General features: G+C 31.2%; 2 protein-coding genes across 5 annotated transcripts; both read right to left on the reverse strand.

Annotated features, from left to right (window-relative positions):
- Window positions 1-743: 743 nt before the first annotated feature.
- LOC121203395 (receptor kinase-like protein Xa21) lies at window positions 744-9,515 on the reverse strand. Of its 4 annotated transcripts, none has more exons than XM_041092241.1 (7): window positions 8,602-9,515; window positions 8,059-8,348; window positions 2,593-4,233; window positions 2,089-2,452; window positions 1,339-1,596; window positions 1,181-1,228; window positions 744-1,071 (listed from the first exon to the last, which is right to left on the reverse strand). In XM_041092241.1, the coding sequence occupies exons 2-4, from the start codon at window positions 8,174-8,176 to the stop codon at window positions 2,097-2,099; spliced, it is 2,115 nt and encodes a 704-aa protein (XP_040948175.1). In that variant the 5' UTR covers window positions 8,177-8,348; window positions 8,602-9,515; the 3' UTR covers window positions 744-1,071; window positions 1,181-1,228; window positions 1,339-1,596; window positions 2,089-2,096. The 4 variants fall into 4 exon arrangements, with proteins under 4 accessions (XP_040948175.1, XP_040948174.1, XP_040948172.1 ...); XM_041092240.1 differs by having other exon boundaries at window positions 1,339-1,470; window positions 2,593-4,449; XM_041092238.1 differs by having other exon boundaries at window positions 2,593-4,449.
- LOC121203511 (LRR receptor-like serine/threonine-protein kinase ERECTA) lies at window positions 8,576-9,370 on the reverse strand. The gene has a single exon (XM_041092758.1). The coding sequence runs from the start codon at window positions 9,368-9,370 to the stop codon at window positions 8,576-8,578; it is 795 nt and encodes a 264-aa protein (XP_040948692.1).
- Window positions 9,516-22,212: the final 12,697 nt, after the last annotated feature.

Here is a 22,212-nt window from a genome sequence, read left to right on the forward strand (position 1 = left end):
ATTTCTTTATTAAGGATGAGACTATCGGTGAGGTTCTTCTTTGAGGTATTGAAAAAGATGGATTGTGTACAATTCTTACTGATGAGTGCTATCATGAAGTTGTTTCTGATTGCAGGTCTCTGTTACCTTTGGCATCCACTCAACAAGTTTATTATACTCACACTAGCGATCTTGAAGATCAATCTCGTGTTTCAAAATACTAGTTGTGACATTAATGTCTCGACCATCCAGCTAAACGTGTCTAGAGCGTGGTCTTATCCTCTTGTAATAAAATTATTCATGAGAATCATGAATGTTCTTTTTTGTACTGCCTACCATGTTGGCAAAATTCATAAATTATTTTTTCTTCATCAAACGTTGAGTATCAGAAACTTAGTTTACAGAAACAAGGTTTCGAGACCACTTTTTTTGATAACTACTGAAAATCGGGTCGTTACAGAAAATACAAAAGAAGAAAAAACATGTTTAGACAAGCCAAGAGCCTTTGGCTTTGCTCTAACAATAGGAGACATAAGAGTTGTGTTATCAAATAGATGAATGCCAATCATTGCGATCAAACCAGTGATTTTGATGATGTTAATGGTTATTTTGGTGGAGAGGTAGGAAATTAATCATTATATATAATATAATTATGCAATTCAAGCCCTATATTGTATGTTCACACATAAAAATTTCATGGGAGGTCCAAAGTCAATTAAATGACTTGTATGCTTGCTAAAAATTTTTGAAAGGACCAAAGGCAATTGAACATTCATAAAATAGTCTCCAAATACTATAAAGACAAATAAAATCCACATGAGCATTAGAGTTGATTAAGCTGCGCATTAGCAGAACTTCCATCATAGGAAATATTACTTGGCACTTGGTAGTATATATGTAGACTTTGACTTTGCATTCAATATTGGCAAAATCACCTCTTGAGTTAGAAAAACAACATAATCCATGAAACATTGATAGCCCAATACAAATTTCATGTAGAAAAAAGTCTTTGTTTTGTAGCGCATAATAGTAAAGCATGCGAAGTTTTATTCTTCTTATTGGCCTCCTTTAGTTTTCCTTGATCAACAACCACTAGCCAAAAACACAATTAGATTAGATTATAAATGATACCTTCAATTATGATAATATTAAATAGAACACACCCTAAATAAATCTAAATAAATGGAAAGTAGCAAATTACCTGGCAAGGCAAGGTAGCTCAGTTAAGACCAATGTGTTAGAATTGTCCCTGCATTGAACAATTTAGAAGAAAATGAAAAGAAACACTCAGAAAACTCTTGAAAATAGATTAAACTTATATGTCATTGCTTGGATAAACTATGATTACCCATAACAGACCTTGTATTTGACTTTTTGTTAAGGGAGATCAACTCTTCAGGAGAAGTCTTCTAAGTGTTATCTGCCAGGTAGTTAACGTTGCCCTCAACAACAAAAGGTATTGTCCCCATGTCGAGATTTTATTCCTAGCCTCTACAGAAAAATCATGAAGAATATGTGCTAAGGGATTCACACCACCAACTAATGTATATGTAACATTTTCCTTGCAATCATCTCCGTAAACCCATAGAAATCTTTGTGGAATCAAGAGACAAAACCCTAACACAAGAATAATACCATTTGTTGAAGAGTCTGTCAAAATAATAAATGAAATTTAAATACATAGTTTTTTAATGAAAGAAAATAACTTATTTAATTAGAGAAAAACAACAAAAGATCCAACAATAAAGTCCTTAGCAAAAGATTAAAACAAAATTATACCGTAATGAAATAAGAAACTAAGAAAACCAAATCTAACAAAGAAAATAACTTGATGTCCCAAAGCTACCATAAACCGTAATTCATGGGAAGGCCTGCTACTCATTTTATTGGTTTCCATCTTGATTTTGCAAATAAGTTTGAATTCCGAAGAGAGCAAATGATTGAGCAAAAGAAAGAAAATTAGTTTATTATTTTTCACTATTTATAAGACAATCTTCAAGGAGACTGATACCGACATATTTGATATCTATAATTAAACTGCTAGAATAGATTAAAAATGTTGATAAAATTAAGTGTGAATTAATAACCACAAGTGTACTCATTACTCACCATCTTTGTTAAACATGTTTGATGTTGTTTAGCAACCTCTGTTTGATCTTCTTTAGCTCAACCACAACATCTTTCATATCTTTTCTTTCTTCTGGTAATTCAGTTGAACAATTCAAAGCCAACTCCATGATGGATGAAATACAATTTGCTTTAACAATAAAGTACTCATCCTCTCTTTTTAATAAATCAACATCTGCAATTTCTACCGCTCCTTTAGGCAATGAACTTTCCATCCAATGCCTTATAGTCCTTTCTTCAGCAAAAAAATTATCAGTTGGCTTCTTCTTTGTGAAAGTTTCTATAAGGACAATCCCATAACTATAGACGTCACATTTTACAGAAACAATTCCTGCAGATCCAAATTCTGCATTTCAAGTAGAATTAGAGCATCGTCAATCCTTAATTATTTCTAAAGTGATTATTCAAATATATATCCACCTATGCATGAAACAAAAATATAAAATGCAAATTAGAAAAATAATAATACAAAAATAAAAAATTCACCTGGTGCCATATACCCAATAGTTGCAAGAGTCATGGTATGCTTCATTAAGTCACCTTCTCTCAACAATTTGGCAATGCCAAAATCTCCCACATGTGCAACCATGTCTTCATCTAGTAAAATATTGTTTGGTTTTAAGTCACAATGAATTATAGGTGTTGGATGTCCATTGTGGAGATGTTCTATAGCTGATGCAACATCAATCATTATGTCAACCCTTTGTATGATATCGAGGAAATGGTTTTTAGAATGTAACCAATTCTCAAGATTTCCGTTAGACATGTAATCAAGCACCAAGGCTTTGAAGTCAACACTTGAGCAGCAGGTAATGACCTTCACAATATTACGATGAACTATATTACGCATAGCATCACATTCAATGTCAAAACTCCTAAATGCTCCCTCTGTTTTCAAATTGAAAACTTTTATTGCAACTTCCATTCCATCTGGAAGCCTCCCTTTATATACATATCCAAAACTCCCTGAACCAAGCATATTGCTTTCCTCAAATCCATTAGTTGCTCGTGAAAGTTCAGCATGTGAAATTCTTCTTGGTGTTTTCAAAGACAACAAATCATCTTTAATTGGTAGAGTTGTACTCCTTCTTTGGCATCTTCTATACATAATAGTTAACACTATTAGTAGTACGACAACACCAATTGTTGGTAAACCATACCTTAAAGCATGCAATATAATCATTTCGGAGTTTCCGTGGATGTCGTTTTTGCAAGGTGGGACTAGCAATCTAGGTGGACCACAAAGTGCATAATTCTTCATGAATGATGTGCTAGAAAAGTTTGAAAAACTTCCTTCAGTAGGAATTTCCCCTTCAAGTCTATTGAAAGACACATTAAAATACTTTAGATGTAAAAGCTTTTCCAACGATTTGGAAATGACTCCAGAGAGGTTGTTCTTACATAAATCCAGGGATTCCAAATTAATCAAACCACCAAATGATTCAGGGATATGACCATGTAGTTTATTATTTGATAAATCTAATGTAACCAAAGTTTGAAGACTCCCAAATGTGGATAAAATATCGCCCATGAGAAGATTCCTTGATAAATTTAGTTTCCCTAGACTCCTCAAATTTCCAACATCAATAGCATGAGAATTGTGAAGATGGTTTGATGATAAATCTATTTCTAAGATATCTTTAAGATTCCACAAAGTTGAGGGTATTGCCGAACTCAATTTGTTGGAATTTAAGTAAAGATATCCCAAAGAATTAATATTACCCAGACAAGAGGTTATAGATCCGTACAGCTTATTCAACCCTAAAAACAATTTGTATAGACTCTCCAAATCACAAAGGCTCTCTGAGATAGGCCCTTCTAATTTATTAGAGGAAAGATCTAGACCTTGGAGTTTTCGCAGTCCTCTTATTGATGTTGGAATAAATCCACTTAACTTATTATAGTCAAGTTCTAAACGCAACATGTTGCTTAAGTTACCTATTTCCAATGGAATATTGCCCATAATCTCACAATCAGAGGCCACAAAGTCTCGAAGGGAGTTTGAAAGGTTCCCGATATAAGTAGGAAGAACACCACTCAATGGATTTCCTGACACAATTATTCTTTTCAGATGCTTGCAATTCGCCAAAGAATAAAGAAAGGTCCAGTCATGATCAATAGCAGATCCTGCAATCAAATTATTGTTTTGGATATGAAGGCATTCAAGGTATCTTAAGTTGCCAAGCGTTTTAGGGATTGGGCCAGAAAATAAGTTATTTCCCAAGTCTAGTTGCTTAAGCATGGAAACATTGGAGATAGAGTTGGGAATGTTTCCGCTAAGTTTATTTCCCCACAATAAAAGATTCTCAAGCTTTGGAGCATTGGTAATGGGTGGTAAATTACCTGTAAAATAGCATCATACATTAAAAATGAACTCCTAAGTATTGTTAGCCCAAGCCTTGTGTTGAAATCATCTTTACTTTCTAGATTTAAAATTGATTGAATATCAAATTTAAAAATATATAATACATTAATAATTTTTTTAAAATATTGTAAATCTTTAAATCAAAGAAAAATAAAAGTTTAAGATGAAAATGTGGCATCTAATCAATATTCCTTTATTTTCCTTATATAAAACTTTTCTCTATTTTTTAATTAATATGTATTGAAAATAAAAAAAAGAATTTTATATTGCGCAGCTCATTAAAAAATTAAAAAAATCAGATTTTTTTTTATAAAAATGTAAGAAATGTTTTAAAAAATTTAAAAATAAGAAAAAAATACATAAACCGTAAAATAAATATAAAGAATACTAAAAAAATGTAAAAAAAAAATTCTCAGCTCTATAATAGTGCAGTTTTTAGAAAATAAAATGCAAAAAGAAAACCCGAAAAAATAGGGAAAATCAGAAAAACTTAAAAAGAATCAACAAACTGCGAAGAAGGTGAGTTGTGGACTGAAAAGATCAATTTGAAAAAGGTTTCGGGCTTTCGGCTTAATTAAATAAAGTAAATTAAAATGCCAAAAAGCAGAGAAAGAAAAATACTATTCATTGTTAAAGTCCAAGTTGGTATAATTAATATCTAAGTTTCGTGTTGGATTAATTATTTATTTTTTAATTAAATTATATTGTAAATTTTAAAAGCTAGAATTTACTTAAAATTTTTGAACTCTTCATGTGTTAGAAATTTAATTTCTGTACTTCTATCTTTTAGAATTTAGTCCCTTTATTCTTTGAATTTAATTAAAATTTTAAGTTCATTTGTTAATAATGTTAAATAGTTTTTGTATTGGTATGACATTTTGAAAAGCTAAAATGAAAATGGAAAAAATAATATAAAATATTTACAAAATTATTAAAATTTTTAAAAATAGAAAAAATCTAAAATTATAAAAATTAAAAGAATATACTAAAAAATTAAAAATATATTAGATATTTTAACATTTTTGAAATTTTTTAAATGGCAAGAGTTTGAACATGTGATCATTGTGTCTTGGAAGGATACCACCTATAACAATTGTTTTTTTAATTCAATTAATCAAAATTTATAATTGGTACATCTTATTAGGTGATAAATTTGGATTAGTCTTTTATTTTCAATTTATTTAAATAATAAAAATAATATTATGTAAAATAAATAATATTTTAAATTATTCCAAATATTTTTTACTAGTTGAAGATAGATTGTTTGTCTCTAAACCAATATCTTAAGAACTATTGTTGAATGTTTGACTATTCTAAAGAATTTTGGTACAAAACAGAAAAAGCATGTGCACGAAGGTGGATGAAGAAAGCTTGCTCTAGATATTAAATAGGGAGTCAAATCAAATAAACACGTTACTAGTAACACTAGTAAAACGCTAAAACTTGATGTAGTTTAAAATATTAAAATGTTGATATAAGAATTTATTAAATATTTTTTTATAAAAATTGGTTGTATTATAAAAAAACAGTTATAATATCAAATTTTTAATATTTTAAATGTGATTAACGAATGTATACTTTATTTCAAGATACACAATTTTTACTAGTTTTTAAAATTTTTATTTTTTATAATTTTTAACAATTTCTAATAATTTTTATAGTTTTTAATAATTTTATTTTTTTACAATTTTTTAAAAAAATTAAAAAATTTGTAATTTTTAAAAATTTATAGATTTATAATTTAGTTACTTTTTTATAATTTTATTTGAATATATATATATTTAAAATTTTTGGTTTCTTTTTTCTAAATGATGATGCCATCGTGACGTCGGGACGTGTATCACATGGCAATTTATGATTGGTTGGATATCCCAACCAAATTTTTTAAGGACCAAAGGATTGTGTCGGAAACACCTGGTTATGTTGGGGACTATATTAGAAATGTTTGATAATGTTAGGGACTAAAATGAGTCAAAAGACTTTAAGGACCAAAGTGAGAAAAGCAGCATACTTTAGAGACTAAAGTGTGCATTAAGCCTTTAAAAATATATCTATAATATATATAAATTTATGAGTTTTGAGAAGCTTTTGATATGATAATTATATAGTCTTTGTTGTTTATTATATTACTGATATTTTAAACATTTTTTATTATTTATCAAATTTATAAATAAGAATTTTGGTTTTACTAAAATATTTGATTAAATATATTTATGAAAAATTTAGCATCCTTATAAATAAAAATTTCCATTCTATTAAAAAAATTATTAAAAAATTTATATAATAAAAATTTAAAATTCATATTGAATTACTTTATATGTAAATTATTACTAGAAATTCTATCATAAGTATATGCGTGTAAGAACAACGTGTTTCGAAAACATATTTGTGTTTTAAAATAATATACAATAAGTAATCAAATCACTGATTAATACTAATAATAAATGACATATGTAAGATATTAAAATAAAAAATTGATTAAATTGCAAGTAAAACGAAATTTAAACATATGAATACGTCATATTAATAATACTAATTGAATACAATTATTTATTATGGTGTTGTTGTCAATACTAAGTTGGGGTCTAGTTAAATTGTGACAACTTTTAATCAACAACATTAATGTATATAATTCATGGAGGTAATAAAGTGTGCATAATAATAATAAAATGTATAAAAAATTTAAAATAAAATTTTGGTTTTACGTATTGATGTGGGTTTAAATCTCACCATAAACATTTTTATTTTGTTTTTTTAAATAAAAAACTGAAGTACCCTCAAACAATATAACTTATTTTAAATAAGAAATGATATTTTTGCAATTTTTCTAACCGAGTTGATACTCTATTGACTTATGACACCAACTCAACCAAAAGCTTAAATAATATTATAGTTGTTCATTACTTTAATTTTAAAGAGCAAATTTTAATTATTTATATAACAAATAACTTTATAATTCATATATAAATTTTATAAGTAATATATTTATATATTTATATATTTTAATCAAATTTATTATATTTATATTAAGTATATATCATCTACAAATTTTTAAGATCAATTTATTGCCTATCAAGAAAAGAAAAAATTGAAATTACAAATATATCGATTTTTATATTTTGTACGGATGCTTTAATGATGATAAAAAAAATTTATTAGCACTGTTTTTGAATTAACAAAAATAAATTATATTTTTTAACTATATTTTGAACTATATTACTATTTTTTAATTACATAAACTAAAATTATATTAGATATTAAATATGGTGCATATGCTTTAATTATGGCTTGAAATTTTATTATTATATTTGAAATATTAAATAAATTAATATTTTAATTAGATTCAACCATTTGAATAATAAATTAAAAATAATAATCATAATAATTTAAACTTAATTAAAAATTAAATGGTTAAAATCAAGTGTCAATCTATATAAATGGGAATTAAAAATTTTAAGATAAATCAATTCATATAAAACTTATTGTTTATTATGAAATTAAAATGATAAAGTAATGACGAAAAAAGAAGAAACAAATTAAACAGAATGCATTTTGGACTTTGGAAAAAAACAAAGTGAAACACATACCTTCTAAACTGTTGTCATTTAGATATATTCCTTGGAGCATAGTTGAATAAAAATACTTTTTGGAATCAGCCCACTGAATTGATTTGCTGCTAAATCCAAAATCTGAAGCTTGTAACATTCACCCATACGTGATGGAATATTACCAGATAATTCATTATGTTCCAAGACAAGCCATTCAAGCATGGGACAATGGTGACACAAACCATTAGGTAAACTACTTGATAGACTATTGTTGGAGAGAAAAATAGTCTTTAGAGAAGAAATGTTGAAGATTGGAGTCGGAATCTGACCTGCAGACATAATCGAAAAATCAAGGTGTTAAAACTGCCTATTTTGTTAGCATAAATTACAGAGGTTTTCTTTTTCTGTTCTACAGTAATTTGGAGATGTTAGATTTTAATATAATTAAGCATATTTTTTTTATCAAATTAACTATTTTGCTTTGAATGAAATAAAAAAATCTCACTTCTGTAATCCATTACAAATCAAACTCTTTTATAAAAAAAAATACTTTAAACTAAAGAAACCAAAGAAATTCAGTACCTTCTAGGTTATTCATCTCCAAATGTAATTCTTCGAGTCGTGTCAGATTTCCAATACCTCTTGGAATGATCCCCGTAAATTGATTATAGGACAATGCCAAAATTTGAAGGTTGTTGCATTTGCCAATACGTGATGGAACGTTTCCAGATAATTCATTCCGACTCAAGTAAAGCACTTCAAGCTTGGGTAAACGTTGACACATATCATTAGGCAAACTACCTGATAGGCTATTGCTGAAGAGAGTAATAATCTTCAGGGAAGAAATCCGGAAGATTGAATATGGAACCTGGCCAGATAATTGATTGAATTGCAAGTTCAAGACCTCTAGATTGGACATGTTAACAAGTGTTTGAGGGATTGTGCCTGTAAAGTTATTGTTTTCCATTTCCAGCCTTTGAACTCTTTGTAAGTTCCCAAGCCATGCTGGGATTTCCCCATTAAGACTGTTGTAGCTTAACTGAATGATCCTCAAACGATGCAATTGGCCCAATTCTTTAGGCAGATAGCCAGATAAATTGTTGCTACTCAAGTCGAGAGAAAGTAGAAATGAAAGATTTCCAAGGTGTGGAGGGATAGTACCCCTAAGATTCATGCTTGTAAGATTCAAAGCTATAACTCTTTTATGGATGATGCCACAGGAAACACCAATCCAATTGCAAACAGAGGTAGAGGCCGTCCAATTGTTTGCCAAGACATTTTGAGGATCGGCAATGCGATCCTTAAACTCGAGAAGCACAAACTGATCGGAGTTGAGATTCCTGGTTGTCATAGCCAAGCAAACTACGGAACATGGTATGAATAAACCTAAAAGAAGATGGAAGCAAGTGTTGTAATTCATTATTGCAAGACGAAATGAGCCAAGAAAATAAAAAAGTAGGGAAAGGGAACTTGAATTGATAAAGGGAAAAGTTGGATGATGAAGAAAAGCACTAAGGGCATGCTTTAATATGCTTTAATATGATGGAGACAACTACAAGCACTAATAACATATTTTCACCTAATAAATTATAAAAAAATTAAAACAAAATAAGGTTAAAATTTTAACATATCTGTTAGATAAAATTTAAGATTTAATTATTAAACTTGACAACTTAAAAATTAAATCTTATTGTTTGAATTTAAAAATTTTAGTCCTACCATAAATATTGTGAGCGTTTTTTTTTTAATCAAATTTTGTCAAGTTGACTTATTAATTAGGTTTCCCTCATATGATGTGGTATATGATTGATAAAAATAAACATGTTAAGTTGATATATTTTGACAAAAAACTACCAACGATGATAATGATTGGATTAAAATTTTTAAATTAAAAATTGTAGGGATTAAATTTATAACTTTTAAAGTATAAAGACTGAATCTCAAATTTTATAGAAATATAGGGGCTAACAACATTTTTTAGCCACCAAATAATATCTACAATTTTCACTTAAAACTACATTGGACTTAATTGGCTAAGGGTTAACATATCAATTGATTTATGAGTTTCACACTTTTTTTTATAATGTTGTACTCTTGGTTTTTGTGCAATGTGATACACGTATTTGGTAAAAAGTTATATATTTTAATACTTAAAAGAAATTTTAGAGTTGATTTAATGGACATTAATTGTTAATATTATTTTGATATTTATATGTATTTTCATTTTTATAAATACTATTAAAAATATATATTTTTTAAAATGAATGCTATTTAAAAACATTATTAAAAAATAATATATTATATGAAAGTTAAAATGATCTAAAAACATATTTTAAAAATTTAAATACTTTATACAATATTTAAAACTGTTTAAAAATTTCTAAACCCTAAAAATCAATAAAATATAATTTTTCTAAAAATTTAAAAAGATATATATTTAAAATTTTATATGAAATTTAAATGATTTTAACAGTAATATATTTTAAAAATGGTAGTAATGTTATAAACTTGAAAGATTTTGTAATTTAATTACATACATTTTTATAAAAAAATTTTCTAACATATCATTATTTGCATCTTGTTACATTAAAGAATTGAAGATATATTTGAGTAGTTAGCCTTTTTTAGAGAACTATACTTAGACAATGCAGATTATTGAACTGTATTATATCACTTGTTCAAGTATTTATTTATAAAATAAAATAATTATAGCCTCTTATATTAACTGCATGTATCTATTTTGCATCTTTTATTATAATATGATTTAATAATTATAATATTTTTATAGAATAATATGCTTTAAAATTTTTTTTACTCTTTATAAAATTTATAATAAACTTACAAAATTATTTAATGATATTTAATTATCAACGGAAAAATTATATCATATATGTAATAGGTCAATTTAGCTCGGGCTCACAAAAAAAATAAACCCAAAATAATAAAACAAAGTCCAAGTCCAGTCCAAAATTATATCATTTGGCCCAATCAGGATGGCCCATTACTTGAAAAGGTTGAAGGTCTATCTACAAACTTGATGCATATGGAAACATAATCTTCAAGGATATGCAATCTTAGATATGATATGCAATCTTAGAAGATATGATTTTGTAATCTTAGAGAATTAATTTGTAGATACCCTTTAATCTTAGCCGTTGATGTAATTGATCTATACCGTTGAATTTGGGGAGGCTCAACTATATATGAGGCCTTTCCCTTCATTGTAAAACACTTCATTGTAAAACACTTGAGTTTGGAGCAATAATAATTCTTAAGAGCATTCACTCAAATTTCTACCTCTCTTGCGTCCTTATTTTCTGTGGCTTGTTCTTATTTTGTTCTTTGTTCATCTTCTTTTCTTTTTAAGTTGCTTTCATTTGAGTTGGATTTTGGTGGAGGAATTTCGTTGAGTCTTCATGTTGTGAGAGTTAGCCTGACTTAAGCGTTTTTTAACCTTTTTTTATTTATCCATTTAATTTTTTAATCATTAATTATTCTTTTACTTTTATTCATTTATTTATCCATCAACTTTCTTATTTACATATTGTTCATTCATTTAACCATTCTTATCATTCTTTTATTTTCTTCCATTAATTATATATTTTATTTGTTTTTCAAATTGCCCTTTTTTTATCAAAGTTTTTATGCATCGTTTTAATATTGCGTCAATTTTCCCCAATTTTAAAAAAGAAAACTTTTAAAAATAAGGCAATATTCGGTCTTTGGAGCTTTGAGAAAATCGTGCCCTAACTTACTGGGTTTCAATTTTTTTTCCACATAACCGAATATCCTTTTTAAACTTTAATGCATGAGACAAGCTTAGTTTTGAGGGTTAAAATGTCGTATCCTAACTTACTGGATGTGACATCTTATTACTTCGAGACAAAGAGGTCTTAACATCAATTCGATTTATTCAGGTTTTTAAAGAGGATTGTATTTTAAAATCTTTTCAAATTTTCGATATTAGGAAGTTAATTAATCAATTAGGTACCAATTTTTGGGCGTTACGAGGGTGCTAATCCTTCGTCGTGCGTAACTGACTCCTGAGCTCGTTTTCTCAAATTTTGTAGACCAAAATTATTATTTTAATAAATCAAAATGTTTTATTAAAATGATTAATCTCAAGGTGACCCGATCACACCTCGAAAAAAGATTGGTGGCGACTACATTTTCGTTTTAAAAGTCGACCCCGTTTTTTAAAATAAAAAAATGGTTTCGACAGCTTGGTGACTCCTCTGAGGATTGGTTTTGAGAGAGTATCCACAAATTGATTAATTTTTGTCTTTTTGTCGAAAAATTAAATTTTGTTTTAAATTCACGATTTATCCTTTTGCATTTTATCTATTATTTTCATGGTTTTAACCATAGTGTCGTCCAAATCTGTCAATGTGTATCTACATTTTGCATTGCATTGGTTGGTCAATTTTACCCCTCTAAGTGTGAGTGAGAAACTAGTTCTTCGTGAGGTTTTCACCTCCGTGCAGGATAGTGGATCACTTTCAGAATACATTTGTACCTATGTCTTCGTGAGATTTTCATCTCCGTGCGGCCATAGGGAAATGTATCCCCCTGAACTGAACTCGGTCTATATGAACCTATAATGGGTGAGGATCAAGGAATCTACTGGTTCGGATACCTTTACCTTAGAAGCCAAACCTCATATAATGAACTCTAGGAACTCACCTTAGGTAGAATTACGTTGACCCTTAGTAGCTACCCGAGTAGGTGCTTGATCATTTCCTGTTTGTTTTTTAATACCTGATACTAACTTGTTGTGTTTCATTTTGATTGCATGACATTTTGACTGCACAACATTTTGACTGCATGACATGCTCATCATATGCATAAAAAAGGTGTCGATTCACATTCAATTACTAAATAGAGAGCTTGCCATGGAAAATGAATTTCTTGATAAAATGGAGGATAATACGGCTCCCCTAATATGTTCTGAGAAAGCACAACGTGAGAAAGATGATAGACTAACAAAAGAGCATACGACTTTGCTTTGTTGCGTGAGGATACAAGTTGGTAAAAGTCGTCAATATCCCGACCCTTTTCTTAAAAGAAGCTAACAAGTATCACGATGATGAGTGAGTAATGAGTCGTGGCCCAGTTCGAGCAAAAAGAGCCAGTGAAGCATCCGTTGGAAAATTCGAAAGATTTATTTTAACATTCGGATGAAGAAAAAGGATCGATGTCCTCGCTTGGAGCATGAGGGCAAAGCCGTATATATATCTGTTTTATGTAAAGAATTTTGTTTTCTAGTAAAGTTTTTTAAATGGAATTGAATCAGAATTGACACCTTTTTGCATTCATTTCATGCATTTGCATTACATGCATTAAAGTCCACTAAAAGAGCCTAACTGATCAAAATTATCTCAGTTAACCTGGAAACCAACCAACCAACCAAACACTGTTACGGTACTCGAGCAAGAACTAAAGACATGGACCAGAGATTGGAAAAACTTTAACAGTTCCAAAAGGAAATGCAAGACTGACTTCAGCTACAAGTGCAAGAGCGGTTAGATAAAATTCAGCAAGATATGATGGAAAAGATGCTGGAGTCCCAAAGAAACGTGATGACTTAATTGACTCAATTGTTGGCTGGGGAAACGATAAGGGAAAGGGTCCTATGGCTAATACTGAAGAAGGAGATGATGATGAACCTCTCTATCCTCCAAGCTTCACTCCTCCACATGTGCAGACCCAAGCTGAGATGTACCCACACAAATCCTCTGTCACAATCAGGCCTCAGCAGTTTCAGGCTGGTGCATCAATGCTAATGAACTTCCAAGTCAGATCAGGCTCTAACCCTAGAGAGAACGCTAATAATCCTTCTATCCCTGATTTCGATGAAGTGGCTGAAAAATAAAAAATAAAAGAGGAATTACCAAAATAGTTAGAGGAAATGTGTAAATGGCTTGAGGGAAAATTTAGGGCAATGGAAAGCACTGAGAACTACCATGGGATTAATGCTAAAGACCTGAGCTTAGTCCTGGATTTGGTACTCCCCTACAAGTTCAAAATGCCAGAATTTGAAAAATACAATGGGACCAATTGCCCTGAAGTTCATATTACCATGTTTTGTAGGCGGATGGATGGATATGTTAACAACGACCAACTGCTAATACATTGCTTCGAAGATAGCCTCGCAGGGGCAGCATCTAAGTGGTACAATCAATTGAGCCGTACCAGGATTAGTTCATGAAGGGATTTAGCACAAGCATTCATAAAGGAGTACAGTCATGTAACAGATATGGGTCCTAATAGAATCACCCTACAAAACATGGGAAAGGAGCCAAACAAAAGTTTTAGGCAATATGCACAAAGGTGGAGGGAGGTTGCCGTCCAACTTCAGCCACTACTCCTGGAAAAAGAAACTACGATGCTCTTTATTAACACACTAAAAGTCTTGTTCATCACGCACATGTTAGGAAGTGCCACAAAAAGTTTCTCAAATATAATCATGAATGGCGAAATGATTGAAAATGCCATTAGAGGTGGAAGAATAAACGAAGGAGAGAGTAACAAGAAGTCAGCCTCAGGGAGAAAAGAAAATGAGGTGAATAACACAGGTTACTCAAGATCAGTTACTGTAAGCCAGCCAAGAAAGATGGTTGCTAGTCAGCAAGCTCCATCAAGGCAAGATCTCGACACAAAGACTGAGAAGTTCCAGTTTACACCATCTCAATATCGTATAGGGAACTGTATCAGAGTTTGTTTGATGCACACGTTGTTTCTCCTTTTCACGTGAAACCTCTACAACCCCCATACCCCAAATGGTATGATGCAAGCGCCCAGTGTGAATACCATGCAGGAATTACAGGGCACTCGATAGAAAATTGCACTGGCTTCAAAAAGCTAGTTGAAAGATTCATCAATATGGGCATCGTCAAGTTCGATGACTCATCTAATGCAAAAAATTTGCTACCCAATCATATGGATAATGGGGTGAATGTGATGTATGAAGAAGTGTTGGGAAACATTCACATCAATGCCATATATGAAGACACATTTGAAAAGGGGCCTTGTTAGATATCCACCCTTATAAACTTGGGAGTGTTCTAAACAATTGGACTGCAGAAGAAATCCCTGTAGTATTTAGAGCTTACTTAGAGTAATATTCAAAACACACTTGTTGCTTTAAAGCCTAGAGGCAATAAGAACCCTGTTATGAAATAGGCTTGTGTTTAAAATCTTTATTTCAATAAAATGCATCTTTTTGAGCAAACATTCATTCATTCTTTTCATTTATATATTCTTTTTTTCCTTGGACTCTTTTAAATATTATTTTATTCTTCATTCATACAAATAATTGTCCTTAGACTTATTTATTCTATAGAATCCACCTTTGTACCTACAATAAGTCTTCAAATATCAACAACATGAGTGATATTGCTATTGACTTAAAATTTCCTTTCGAGTAAGATATGTGTCAGGGGAATCTTAGGACTTTGAATATGACTGAGATTGTAACCTATCTCATGATTTGTTAAGAATGGTAGAAAAAGATGAAAAATAGATCCTACCTTACAAAAGTCAGTGGATAGTGAGCGTAGGAGAAGAGAAAGAGATTAGAGTTTGTCCATCGAAACAAAGCGAAACATCACTAAATTACTCCAAGAATTCAAAAATCTTTTCGCACGATCATACCAAGATATGTCTAGCTTACTAAGAAGTATGGATGCTGTTAAGGCTAAAAGGTCTATAAATGTGTCAGAAGAACACCTACTAATGGTTTTACGATAGCCACGTTAATCACGAGGTTTCAGTACTGCTGGTCCACCATAGAAGGGGATCACATCAATTATACCATAAATACCAATTTGAGGAAGATAAAACCTATGTGCCTCTTCCATTTCTTCACAAATTTTCCATATGTAGGGCATGGATGTGATTGGGCTAATCTCGTCAAAAGTTCTTAGTCAAGATCGATTCATCTTTGTGGTCTTCGATTATTTCGCTAAGAGGGTCGAAATAGCTTTATATCCCAATGTTACAAGGTCAAAGTCATTAAATTCCAATTTCAAAAAAAAAAGAAAAAGATCCGACGCCGATAAAGAATGCCAAAAAGGACAATGTCAAAAGTTTGTAGTCTATTCAAAGATTAGATGCCATAGGCAACCAAAAAAGAAAAATAAAACAAGGATTGTGGGAAAGATGACTGAGACTTGTAAAGATTGGTATAAAGAAGTTACCATCTACGCTCACCAAATTCGACCAGGACCTTTCCTTGGGCAACACCTGGCCCATTGGTTTGTGTAATGTTGAACCCAATCAAAGAAAAAAGGGTTAAAAGCTATCCATTACAGTCAGATGATGCGAGCTTACAACAAAGAGGTTCATCTTAGAGAATTCCATGAGGGGGACCTAATGTTAAAAAAGATCCTTCTTATAGAAAAGGATTTTAAAGGAAAGTGGGTTCCAAATTGGGAAGGGCCTTGCGTTGTAAAGAAGGCCTGTTTTGGAGGAGTATTTTTATTGACCGAGATGGATGCCAAAGACTTGCCCAATTTAGTGAATTCAAATTCAGTCAGGAAGTATTTTACCTGAAAGGGGAGAAGCCAAGGTGAAAACCTACAAAGGGCGCCTTGAGAAAAAAAATAAAAAATCAAAAAAAAGAGAAGAAAGAAAAAGAGGAGAGGCCAAGGCGAAAACCCGCAAAGGGCGCTTTGAGACCAAAGGGGTTTTGAGTTGAAACCTGAAAAGGGCAGCTTAAATTTTGAACGAAAATGGGGCATGTGGTAGTCTTGCTATGCCTGAATTAACAATAAGGAAGTATGCTACATCTTAGGGCATTGACAAAGTACTCCAGATCCCCTAAACACATATTAAGCTCAAAATGGTCCTCAAAAAGTTCATACAGAGAAGTTTAGGCTACAATATCTGCGGCACCTAGTTTTCCATCTTACCCATTTTTGAATTTGCTATCTTTGATTACCTTATTCTTTTCAAGATACGCCCCAATCAATTTCTTTTTATTGCCTTGGTTATCTTTGATTAATTTAATTATTTTGAGCTATGCTCCTAATTAATTTCCTTCTTGTCCATTATTATAATATTTTTTAAGCATTTTATATTGAAATAATGATTAATGGACTAATAATACTTTCATAAAAAGAGTTTTACATATTACTCTGGAAGCTTCTAAATAATACGAGAATTTGAAATAGGACTATTGTTTAGAACTCACTAAGCTTAAGGGTTGGAAATATTGAAAGATGATTATCTCTTTGAATATTTTTGTTGAACAAAAAGACAAGACATTTCGTCGGTGATATCATCTCGACAAATAACGAGCAATGTCAACTCAAATGTAAAAGGGGATCATTTTCGGGAAAAGAAAAATGATACTCTACATTCATGAAAATTTCAAGCATATACATTTGGTCATTACACCCAGGGAATGGTGTAACAGATCAATTTGACTGAAAATGATACAAATTCTATACCTCTGAGTGGCAGCAGGATGGATGGAAGAAACCAAATATTATTCTTTTGAAGTTGCAGTGGGAGATAAAAACTTTATGTCCTAGACGGTACAGTGGAAGAGACTCTGAAATTACAACAGGGCAAGCTTGTTGAGCAGAATGTGATTGTTTCTTCGAGTTTTCTATTGAAAAATACCAGTTGAATAAGATAGGAGTGTAATATGTCTGTGATAAGACTCCTAATGAAAAACAAATGATGACACCCTAAGCATTAAAAAAGAGATCATTCTCATTTTGCATTCATAGATCATTCATAGCATATCTAATTAAGAGCATTTGACTTATTTCAATCATGGCATCCTAATCATTCAGCATTAGCACAGACCCATTCTATAGGTTATGTCCTCTAGAGGATGATGTAGTAAGGTAGATTGAAGCTATCAGTCTTGCCTCACTGAGTTTGCAGCAAAGCATATTGAAAGCAGCAGATCTTGTCTTACTGTACTGGCAGTGAAGTAGATCGAAAACATCAGCCTTGCCTTTCTGAGTTTGCAGTGGAGTAGGTTGAAGATTGTAGATCCTGTCTCCCTAAGCAGTAGTGGAGTAGATCAAAGACGGTGAATCTTATCTTCCCAAGGTAGTAGGGAAGCAAATCTAAGCCACCAGTCCTATCTCCCTGAGTAATAGTGGAGTAGGTTGAAGATTGTAAATCCTGTCTCCCTAAGCAATAGTAGAGCAAATAAAAAATGGCGAATCTTATTTTCCCAAGGTAGTAAGGAAGCAGATTTAAGCCATCAATCCTATCTCCCTGAGTAGCAGTGGAGTAGGTTAAAGATATAGATCCTGTCTCCCTAAGCAGTAGTGGAGCAGATTGAAGACGGTGAATCTTATCTTCTCGAGATAGTAGGAAGCAGATTTAAGCCACTAGTCTTATCTCCCTAAGCAGTAGTGGAGTAGGTTGAAGATTGTATATTCTATCTCCCTAAGCAGTAGTAGAGCAGATCAAAGACGGCAAGTCTTATCTTTCCGAGGTAGTGAGGAAGCAGATTTAAGCCACTAGCCTTATCTCCCTGAAGTTGCAACGGAGCAGAATGAAGATAACAAATCTTATTTCCCTGAAGTTGCAGTGGAACAGATTAAAGCTATAATCACAGATTTAATCTCTTTGAGGTTGCAGTAGAGTAGATTATGGCGAATCTTATCCTCCTAAAGTTGCAGTGGAGTAGATTAAAGCCAATAATCCTATCTCCCTAAAGTTATAGTAGAGCGGATTGAAACCACTAATCCTATCTCCCTGAAGTTGCAGTGGAGTGGATTAAAGACACAAGTCTTATCTCCTTGGCATTATAGTGGAATAGATTAAAGCTAAAGGTAGCAAATCTTGTTCCCCTGGTGTTGTAGCAATGCAGATTAAAGTTGAAGGCAGCGAATCTTATCTCCTTGGCGTTAAGACTGAAGGAAGCAAATCTTATTTCCCTGGCATTGCAGTGGAACAGATTAAAGCTAAAGGTAGCGAATCTTGTTTCCCTTGCATTGTAGTGGAATAGATTAAAGCTGAAATGGAGCAGATTAAAGCTGAAGGTAGCAAATCCTATCTTTTTGGAGTTACAGTGGAACAGATTAAAACTAAAGGTAGTGAATCTTGTTTCCTTGGCGTTACAGTGGAGTAGATTCAAGCTGAAGGTAGCCAATCTTATCTTTCTAGCGTTAAAGTTGTAGAAAGCAAGTCTTATCCCCCTAAAGTTGCAGTGAGGCAGACTGAAGATGACAAATCTTATCTCCCTAAATTTGCAGTGGAGCAGATTAAAGCCAATAATCCTATCTCCCTAAAGTTGCAGTGGAGTGGATTAAAATTAGGTCTTATCTCCCTGAAGTTGCAGTGGAGCAAACTGAATAAACCAATCTTATCTCCCTGAAGTTGCAGTGGAGCAGATTGAAGAAACCAATTCTATCTCCCTAAAGTTGCAATGGAGCGGATTAAAATGATGGATCTTATCTCTCTAAAGTTGCAGTAGAGCAGATCACGTCAGGTCTTATCTCCCTGAAGTTGCAGTGGAGCATATTGAATAAACCAATCTTATCTTCCTGAAGTTGTAGTGGAGCAGATTGAAGTTATAAATCCTGTCTCCTTGAAGTTGCAGCAGGACGGATTAAAATGATAGATCTTATCTCTCTGAAGTTGCGGTAGAGTAGATCGCATCAAACCTTATTTCCTAGATATTACAATGAAACAAGTTGAAGCTACAAGTTTTATCTCCCTGAAGTTATAGTGGAGCAAACTGAAGATAACAAATGTTCCCTCAAAGAGCTACAAATCCTATCTCCTTGATGTTATAATGGAGTGGATTGAAGCACTAATTCCTATGCCCCTGAAGATGCAGTGGGATGGAATGAGACTACTTGAAGAAGACGAGCACTCAAAGAAGTCAGAACTCGGCAAGACCGAGAAAAATTGACCCTTTTGTAGTCTTTGCTCCATTCTCGTTACACGACAACGAGCAAAGAGGGACACTGTAATAGGCCAATTTAGCCCGGGCTCACAAAAAAAACCAAAATAATAAAACAAAGTCCAAGTCCAGTCCAAAATTATATCATTTGGCCCAATCGAGATGGCCCATTACTTGAAAAGGTTGAAGGTCTATCTACAAGCTTGACGCATATGGAAACATAATCTTCAAGGATATGTAATCTTAGATATGATATGCAATCTTAGAAGATATGATTTTGTTTTAATTTGTAGATACCCTTTAATCTTAGCCGTTGATGTAATTGATTTGTACCGTTGAATTTGGGGAGGCTCAACTATAAATAGAGGCCTCTCCCTTCATTGTAAAACACTTGAGTTTGGAGCAATAATAATTCTTAAGAGCATTCACTCAAATTTCTCCCTCTCTTGCGTTCTTATTTTTTGAGGCTAGTTCTTATTTTGTTCTTTGTTCATCTTCTTTTCTTTTTAAGTTGCTTTCATTTTTAGTTGGACTTTGGTGGAGGAATTTCGTTGAGTCTTCATATTGTGAGAGTTAGGCTGACTTAAGTGTTTTTTTTAACTTTATTTATTTATTCATTTAATTTTTTAATCATTAATTATTCTTTTACTTTAATTCATTTATTTATCCATGAACTTTCTTATTTACATATTGTTCATTCATTTAACCATTCTTATCATTCTTTTATTTTCTTCCATTAATTATATACTTTATTTGTTTTTTATATTGCCCTTTTTTTTAATCAAAGTTTTTATGCATCGTTTTAATATTGCGTCAATTTTCCCCAATTTTAAAAAAGAAAACTTTTAAAAATAAGGCAATATTCTGTACTTTGGAGCTTTGAGAAAATCGTGCCCTAACTTACTGGCTTTCAATTTTTTTTCCACGTAACCTGAATATCCTTTTTAAACTTTAATGCATGAGACAAGCTTAGTTTCGAGGGTTAAAATGTCGTATCCTAACTTACTGGATGTGACATCTTATTACTTCGAGACAAGGAGGTCTTAACATCAAATTCAATTTATTCAGGTTTTTAAAGAGGATCGTATTTTAAAATCTTTTCAAATTTTTGACATTAGGACGTTAATTAATCAATTAGGTACCAATTTTTGGGCGTTACGAGGGTGCTAATACTTCGTCGTGCATAACCGACTCCCGAGCCCGTTTTCTCGAATTTTGTAGACCAAAATTATTATTTTAAGAAATCAAAATGTTTTATTAAAATGATTAATCTCAAAGTGACCCAATCACACCTCGAAAAAAGATTGGTGACGACTCCATTTTCGTTTTAAAAGTCGATCCCATTTTTCAAAATAAAAAAAATGGTTTCGACAATATATATTTTGTATATATTAAGATTTTGAATCCTTAATTATATATCTATATATTATAATAATTTTATAATATTATAAATATATTATATCATAAATATTCTTTCAAATATTTTTTAATGTTTAATAATAAGTTAATTTATAAAATATTCTTTCAATAAATTAACGTGATGAGATCGTTAGGTGCTTGGATTTGGTGATGGGGGATGAAGAGAAAAGGGATGGAAGTGAAGACATATGTTCAGAAATGGAAACGGTTAGCAAGGGAAGCCGCCATGAAAGGTGGCTCTATGGATATGAACCTTCAAGCTTTTGTGGATGATGTTACTCAAAGGTTGTTGCAAGTAAATTTAAAAATGTTTTTTTAAATTAATTTTTTGTTAAAAAATATTTTTTATTTTTCATGTGGCATGCCACATTATTATACTATCATGTGATTTCTGTCCGTAAGATTAGTCAAATCAACGGATAAATTGTTCAACTCACAATTTTTGTTAAATGAAGAGGTCAATTAATTTTTTTGGAATCATTGAGAACTCAATTGGTGCAGTTTTTTCATAAAGGCTAAATTAATTATTTAATTTGTTACTGTTGAGGGCTATAGCAATAAAAAAATTTGAGGTAAAATGAAAAAAATTGTTAAAACTAAACTTGTGATTATGCCTAATTTTATCACATTCTCCTTCGTTGGTATTTATGATTTAGAAAATTTTACAAATATATTATTTTTTAAGAAATTATAAGAAGATTACAAAAATTCCAAAAATATATAAAAAAAGCTAAGAAAAACCTAGAAATAAAAAAAAATCATGTTTTTACAAATTGGGAAATACCTAAATTTGTTTTCACCAATTAAGAAATTAAAAAAAAATTGTTGAGAAATATCTTTTTCGAAATATCATAATTGCATTTAAGACCTCATGATTATCTTTTATAATTTCAGGC

The sequence above is a fragment of the Gossypium hirsutum genome, chromosome D05 (genome assembly GCF_007990345.1).
Source record: "Gossypium hirsutum isolate 1008001.06 chromosome D05, Gossypium_hirsutum_v2.1, whole genome shotgun sequence".
Taxonomy (NCBI): domain Eukaryota; kingdom Viridiplantae; phylum Streptophyta; class Magnoliopsida; order Malvales; family Malvaceae; genus Gossypium; species Gossypium hirsutum.